The sequence below is a fragment of the Numenius arquata genome, chromosome 7 (genome assembly GCF_964106895.1).
Source record: "Numenius arquata chromosome 7, bNumArq3.hap1.1, whole genome shotgun sequence".
Classification (NCBI taxonomy): domain Eukaryota; kingdom Metazoa; phylum Chordata; class Aves; order Charadriiformes; family Scolopacidae; genus Numenius; species Numenius arquata.
The window spans coordinates 40080887-40088341 of record NC_133582.1 but is presented as its reverse complement, the minus strand read 5'-3'; the positions used below and the strand labels follow the sequence as shown (position 1 = coordinate 40088341).

At 49.6% G+C, this 7455-nt stretch overlaps 1 protein-coding gene across 1 annotated transcript; it reads left to right on the top strand.

Annotated features, from left to right (window-relative positions):
• Positions 1-2146: 2146 nt before the first annotated feature.
• Positions 2147-4453, top strand: LOC141466522 (C-C chemokine receptor type 8-like). The gene is made up of 2 exons (XM_074150486.1): positions 2147-2200; positions 3377-4453. The coding sequence occupies exons 1-2, from the start codon at positions 2147-2149 to the stop codon at positions 4451-4453; spliced, it is 1131 nt and encodes a 376-aa protein (XP_074006587.1).
• Positions 4454-7455: the final 3002 nt, after the last annotated feature.

Sequence of the window (7455 nt, the reverse complement as noted above, 5' to 3'; positions counted from 1 at the left end):
CTGGATGGCCGTGCCCAGAGAGTTGTGATTAATGGGGTGAAATCCAGTTGGCGGCCGGTCACCAGTGGTGTCCCTCAGGGCTCAGTTTTGGGGCCAGTCTTGTTTAATATCTTTATTGATGATCCGGATGAGGGGATTGAGTGCACCCTCAGTAAGTTTGCAGATAACACCAAACTAGGTGGGAGTGTTGATCTGCTTGAGGGTCGGCAGGCTCTACAGAGGGACCTGGACAGGTTGGATCAATGGGCCAAGGCCAATGGGATGAGGTTCAATAAGGCCAAGTGCCGGGTCCTGCATTTCGGCCACAACCCCAGGCAACGCTACAGGCTTGGGGCAGAGTGGCTGGAAAGCTGCCCAGCAGAAAAGGACCTGGGGGTGTTGGTGGACAGCCGGCTTAACGTGAGCCAGCAGTGTGCCCAGGTGGCCAAGAAGGCCAACGGCATCCTGGCCTGTGTCAGGAACAGCATGGCCAGCAGGAGTAGGGCAGTGATGGTGCCTCTGGACTGGGCCCTGGTGAGGCCTCACCTCGAGTGCTGTGTTCAGTTCTGGGCCCCTCACTACAGGAAGGACATTGAGCTGCTGGAGCGTGTCCAGAGGAGAGCCACCAAGCTGGTGAGGGGTCTAGAGAACAAGTCATACGAGGAGAGGCTGAGGGAACTGGGCATGTTCAGTTTGGAGGAGGCTGAGGGGAGACCTCATTGCCCTCTACAACTCCCTGAAAGGAGGGTGTAGAGAGGTGGGTGTTGGCCTCTTCTCCCAAGGGAATAATGACAGGACCAGAGGAAATGGTCTGAAGTTGGGGCAGGGGAGGATTAGATTAGCTATTAGGAAGAATTACTTTACTGAGAGAGTGGTCAGGCACTGGAACAGCCTGCCCAGGGAGGTGGTGGAGTCGCCATCCCTGGAGGTATTTAAGAAACGTGTAGACATGGCACTTCAGGGCATGCTCTAGTGCCCGAGATTGTTGGGTTGTGTCTGTTTGTTTGTGTCTGGGGTTTTTTTTTTGGGTTTTGGTTTGTTTTGTTTTGGTTTTTTTTTTTGTGGTTGGACTTGATGATCTCAAAGGTCCCTTCCAACCATGAAGATTCTGTGATTCTGTGAAATAGTTGCACATTTTCTCAGTTTACAGAGACTTATCCTTCTGCCTTCCTTTGCAGCGATGGTGAAGGAAGGTGGGTGTTCAGAGGGTCTGAGAGAGATGGGGATCTCCAGCAGCACATCTATGGACTGACACCCGGTGAGGTACTGTTTGCTCTAAACCAAAAAAAAAAAAAAGGTGATGTGACTTGCCTGAATTACAGTAATAGCACTGGGCTATGGTGAGGAGCAGCAATATTTAGCAGAGTCGGTGGAAATCCAGTGGTGTTCAGGGCTTGACTTCAGTGTTGATCTGCGAGAGTGTCCTGCAGGGTGCACGTTTTGCGAAGGAAGGTTGATACGGACTTGGCAGTGTTAGGTTTACGTTGGACTCAAAGTATCTCAAAGGTCTTTTCCAACCTAAATGATTCTATGACTGATTCTGTGACCAGTTCCATTGGGTATTTCTGTGGGTGGGTGAGTGGGTGCAGGGGGAAGGTGCCTTCCGATGGAAAATGTCAAAGGTAACGTGGTGGCCTTTGCCATCACTGGCTATGGGCAGCATTGGGCCATCCCCCTCAGATTTCTTCACCAAAAACTCTTGGAGCAGAGGGGAGGCAGCAGTGCTTCCCCTCTCCCAGCTACGGGGGCTGCAGAGCAAGGGCTGCAGGTGAGGGATGAGGGCACTTTGCAGACGCGTGGGGGAAACTGCACATCTCTTTGACTGACGTTCGTATCAATGCTCAAAGTGAAAAGACATAGATCATTTAGAAGATAAACCCGACGCGTTTCCTTTTCTCAGAGTGTCAGCTGAAGAGGTGAACTCATTGGCTTGGGGCTTTATACATTTTTAATGTAACACGTATCACACAGAGGAGAAGGTATTTTATGACTGTGCACTGCTACGGTGAGGACCTTGCCTGTGACTTGTCCTTTCAACACAAGCTAAGGTAAATACTGCTAGCATACACGTGTGAAGGTATACCCACTTCTTAAAACCTTTGATTTAAAGGCTTTTTTTTGTTTGTTTGTTTGTTTTCTTGCACTCTTTCAGACACAGTGTTGGATTATGGAGGGTGACTTGATCCACCTGCTGGGCGGAGGGGTCTCCGAGGATGTGTCGGTGAGTCATTCCCCACCAGGCTGCTGCCCTGCAAGCCAAGGCCAGTAGCACATCCGAGGGGTCCAGTTTGGCCTAAGGGGACACATAGCACTGGTAGGGACAGTGAGGGTTTAGAAGAAATCAGTGTGATTGTTGTCCTCTGAACAAAACAGTGAGTGAAAATATCTTCGGCCGATGAGACTGGGTGATGTGCTGCCACCCATCTTCTTCAGCTGTCTGCTATCACAGATGCTGCCCAGGGATGTGGTGGTTGATTCTGAGGGGCTGCGAGGGGCCAGGGAGCAGGGAGGGCAAATGCTGCTGCTGCTGGTGCTTCCTGACAGGTGCCAGGAGGGAAAAGCTGCTGGTGTTGAAAGGAAATCCATCTGTCCCCGTTAGCAGAGCACAGTCTTGGTGAGCATAAGCTGCTGTCAGCAGCGGTTTGTACTGGCACAAGCCAAGAGGGCAAAATTCCTGCTGGGGAGGAGGGAAGAAGGGGCAGAAATCCCCGTCTGCTCTTTGGGAAGTTGCCCCTCAGGCCAGAGCTGCCACTGCTGATCACTGTGGAGAGAGCGTGCAATGTGTAGCATCCACCAGTGACCTGTATGTGCGGGTGCCTTTACAGCTGAAAACCTGCTCGAACCATCTGGGAATGCTCTGCAAAAGTAACTTGTCCCACGAGGGGTATTTCTGACGCTCAGCTAACTGGAAATGCAGCTTTTAGGAGATGAACGTTTACATGTCAGTTCTTCCCTGAGCACTGCTCCCTTTCTCCTTTCTGAAGGAAACATGGAATAGTACCCTGAAACCTTTGTCAGGGCTCTCAGCCCATTTGGTTGCTGGTTTTGGGATGCTCCCTGGCTCTGGCCCCAGTATCCCACCACATCCACCTGGACTGCAGGCACGGGGCTAGGCACCCCACATGGAGCCGGCGTGGGGATACTGGTAACCTCTGGTTTACCACCACAGCTGCATTTTCCTTGATCTTCTCTGCCCTTCTGATGCGAGAACCTCATCTTGGATCTTGCAGGGGAGGACTGGTCACTCCTGTTCATTCCTCATTTGCATCCTCCAGCGCAGCTGAGGCACAGCTGTTTTGTCCTCATGCAGCGTGGTGTGAGCTGACTTGTGCCTACTGTATTTACTAGGAGAGTAATTTGGGATTTGGGCCTCATGAACGTGTTTGTCTTTGAACAGGTGGGTTACATGTCATCAACACCTAACTCCTCTGCAGCCTACGAATACGGCTTCTACCCAGAACTGGACATCAACTGTGATCTTGAAAATATTCCAGCATTTGCATCTACCTTTTTTCCAGTGCTGTACTCCCTGTTGTTCGTGACTGGTCTTGTGGGAAATGCTCTGGTCGTTTGGGTCCTAACAGTCTTCAAGCAAGTCAGGGCCATGACTGATGTCTATCTGTTGAACCTCGCCATCTCTGACCTCCTCTTTGTTTTCTCCCTCCCCTTCTTGGTTCAGTACTCCATCCGGAGGAAATGGACTTTTGGAAATGTGATGTGTAAAATCATCAGCTCAGCTTACTTCATTGGTTTCTACAGCAGCGCCTTCTTCATAACCATCATGAGTGTTGACAGGTACTTGGCCATTGTCCGGTCTGTCTACGCTCTACAGGTTCGGACAACTGCCCATGGGGTTATCACCAGCCTGGTCCTTTGGGCAGTTGCCATTTTAGCATCAGCACCAGACTTCATTTTTTTCCAGGAAATTAATGACAATAACCAGACTAAGTGCATCCCTGACTATCCTGACAGCAGCAATGGCTGGAAGACTTTCAGTAATTTTGAAGTCAATGTCCTAGGGTGGCTGATCCCTGTTGGTGTCCTCATTTTCTGCTACTACAGCATCTTGAAAAACCTGCAGAAATGCCATACTCAAAACAAGTACAAAGCAATGAAACTGGTGTTTATTGTCGTCATTGTATTCTTCCTCTTCTGGACCCCTGTCAACATTGTGCTTTTTCTGGACTCTCTGAAGAACATGTACATCATTGACGACTGCCAGACAAGCCAAAGGCTAGAATTAGCCATGGAGCTGGCCGAGGCACTGTCCTTCGTCCACTGCTGCCTCAACCCAGTCATCTATGCCTTCGTGGGTGAGAAGTTCAAGAAGCATCTTCGTGAAGCTTTCAGAAGATATGCACGTTTTCTCTTGATCTGCAAAGACTACAGTGCTTTTGATCATCGTGGCCTGGACAAGCATTCCTCTCTGCACGCGACGTCTTCACCATCGTCTTTTGTTGACACTGTCTTGTAGAGCTACAAGTGAAAAACTTTCATCCTGAACAGGTGACCTGAAGTTGAGAAATTGTCCCAGCAGGACATCTGCAAGGATGCACTGTTTGGACAGCCTTTTAGGACAGGAATCATAGAAGCATAGAATGGGTAAGGTTGGAAGGGACTTTAAAGATCATCTAGTTCCAACCCCCTGCCATGGGCAGGGACACCTCCCACTAGAGCAGGTTGCTCAAAGCCTCACTCCAGCCTGGTCTCAAACATTACCACAGATGGGGCATCCACAACTTCTCTGGGCAACCTGTTCCAGTGTCTCACCAGCCTCATAGTGAAAAATTTCTTCCTGATATCTAATTTAAATCTCCCCTCTTCCTGTTTGAAGCCATTACCCCTCGTTCTGTCACTACAGGAAAAGTGGAAGCAACTGCCTGAGCTTGCTATTATCATGGTTGCTTTGGTGTTCTTACTTCTTAGCGTGATTTTTAGCATCTCCATCTCTTTCCCGTGTCATGTCCTGCCCTGCCTGCTTTGTGAACGGGAGGCCGAAATTACAAGCAGACTCACGCACTACCTGAGCAGCTCCATGCCTCAGAAGGAGCCTCAGAAACATTTCTTTCCCCACTCCAGATTCAGTGCTGAAAGGAACTGTTTATGTTTCCGAACTTGGGACACTTGGCCACTCCTTCCCTCATCCCCAGTAGAGTGGATTGGCTTTGTAGGCAGGGACGGAGCTCACAGCAGGAGCGGGAACCCACTCTTTGGAGGGAAACGGTGCCCAAGTTTAAGGCATCCTGCCTGGGCCTGGCTCCCAGTTGACAGATCCGAACAAGGTTTCCAGCCCAGAAAGAGCTTAGTGAGTGAACAATTAGATTAGCAACAATAAATAAATGCTATGCTTGTGTTTTGTTGAAATCAATGTAGAGGAATATCTAGGTATGATCCTGACTCCCCATCTGTTACCAGGGCCTTCCTGGACTGGAAGGATTTGGAAGCTGTAGCCTATAAATTACACTGTGGGTGTCAAGAAAAAACCCTTATGGGAAGGAACAAGTGTCCTAGGGACGAGTGGAGAAAGTTACCAAGAAAAAAAGGCTGAAGAGTGGAAAAAATACTGAGTGTGAGTCACATGCCAAAGCTTCCTGTGGACCCAGTGGCTGGTGAGCCACAGGCCAGGGCGGTGGCTGCTCTTAGCAGAGCTGCTGGCCAAGGGGCTGGCTCTTCTGCAGATGCCCGAAACAGGATGGAGAGAGACACAAACAAGGGTAGTACAGCACGCATCCTGTAACACAGGTGGTAGTTAAAGCAGACAGCGCTGGCTGGTTTGAGCGGCCAGAGGCTCTAGGGATGCCTAAAACCCAGACAACACTCAGGGTTCCCCACAAGGGAACTCTTTGAACACTTTAAGCAACTGATGTGCCAGTGTGGTCACTGGTCTTGAGCATACGACTGTGGTTAACCTCCCAGTTACTCTTCCAACTCGGTAACTATGAAAGACTGATTTATATGTGAATGGTTACCCATGCATGTACATATAGATGTACATATACATACATATATATACATGCACATGTGTGTATATATATACAAACCTGTGTGTATATATACACATATGTGTGTGTGTATCTTTGTTATATATACAAATATCAGTAAGTAAATGCAATGGCATTCTGAAGCTTGGACTATGGATCTATTTCTCTCTACAAGATATCACCATATTTGAAGTGTTATAATAAAGATACTGCATGCAGTGTGCTTGCACAATCCTTACACTTCAGGGCCTATTTTATTATTAATTCTTTCAGCTTGTGCATTTTCTTCTGTCCTGGGCAGTTCTACGAAACTGACAATCCCTCCAGCTGCCTCTTCTCTCCCTCCTCTCTCTCTCTCCCTCTTCCTCCTCCCCTGGGAAAAAGCAGCAGAGAGTAGATTATCTTTTATTCTAGAAATTTAATTTCCTGTAAGAGTCTACCCTTGTAGTGCTTCTACACATACTGAGTACCTTTGGGCTTACTTCCTAGAGCATAGGAGAGCAAACCACAAAATACAGTTCTTTTAAACCACCACTCTTCTTTGGGCAGGACTTACTGTTATAACGTGTACTTGTATTTGCAATCTGCAAGGTACAGTCTTTTGCAAGAATGAGCCAGTAACAGCACGTAAGAAATACATGCTGACTCATGTGGGCCATGACACGTTCTCCAAATTGTGAAGCAAAGACTGTGACCAGAGGAGAAGGTTCAGCTGCTGCCTAGGTCCCAGCAGCGGGATCGCAGCCAGGCGCAGCAGTGCAGCTCTTGCCCTTCGGGTGCCTTGCCACCCTTGGGCAACCAGGGTGGGTTTTTTTTTAATAGGCAAACACTCAGATGCTTGCCTAGAGGATTCACCAAAATTCAGGACAAAGCCAAAGGGTGGTGGGCAGGAGGACAGCACCAGCTATCTCCCTCCCCTGCAGATTCCCAGTGTGAGCCCTCTAGATGGGACCCTGCTCAGCCAAAGCACAAGAGGGAGGAATGATTTCTGCAGCCCTGCAGCTCTGTCCTGCAGCCCTTCTATCAGCACTTTGGGGCAGGCGCTGGAGCCCATTTGCCCAAGCTGGCAAGAGGATGGCCTTGCCCTGGCAGCGCTGAGCATCTCTGCTAAGGGACATCTACCTCTTTCCAGAGGTTTCAGTGATTGCTCTGCAGCTGTTGGAGCAAGGCTGTGACCCAGGGCTTCCCCACAAGGGCTGTAATCCAGCAGTGTGAGGGTAGCATTAATGTGCAGAGCCGTCTTTGCAAAGTCTTTTGCTTCTCTCGTTCTCACGAGAGTCTAAAGGGCATCTTCCCCCTGCTGCTGCCTCAGCCCCGCTTGCAAAGCCTTCCTCCAGCAGGGAGGCAGGAGACACTTTCTGCGGCTCAAAGGATGTCCTGCTGGAGGCAGCTCCCTTCCTCCATCGCAGCAGCAACACCAGGAGCCTGGAGCTGGACCTGACCTCAACTTCTGGCAGCCCAACTGCTTTGCACTGCTACTGCTGCCTTCCTGTGC

Bases quoted from the DNA above. Each gene is read 5' to 3' on its own strand.
- LOC141466522 (XM_074150486.1), top strand. From the start codon at position 2,147: ATGGAGGGTGACTTGATCCACCTGCTGGGCGGAGGGGTCTCCGAGGAT. The intron at 2,201-3,376 runs GTGAGTCATTCC...GTCTTTGAACAG, and splicing joins GGGTCTCCGAGGATGTGTCG to GTGGGTTACATGTCATCAAC.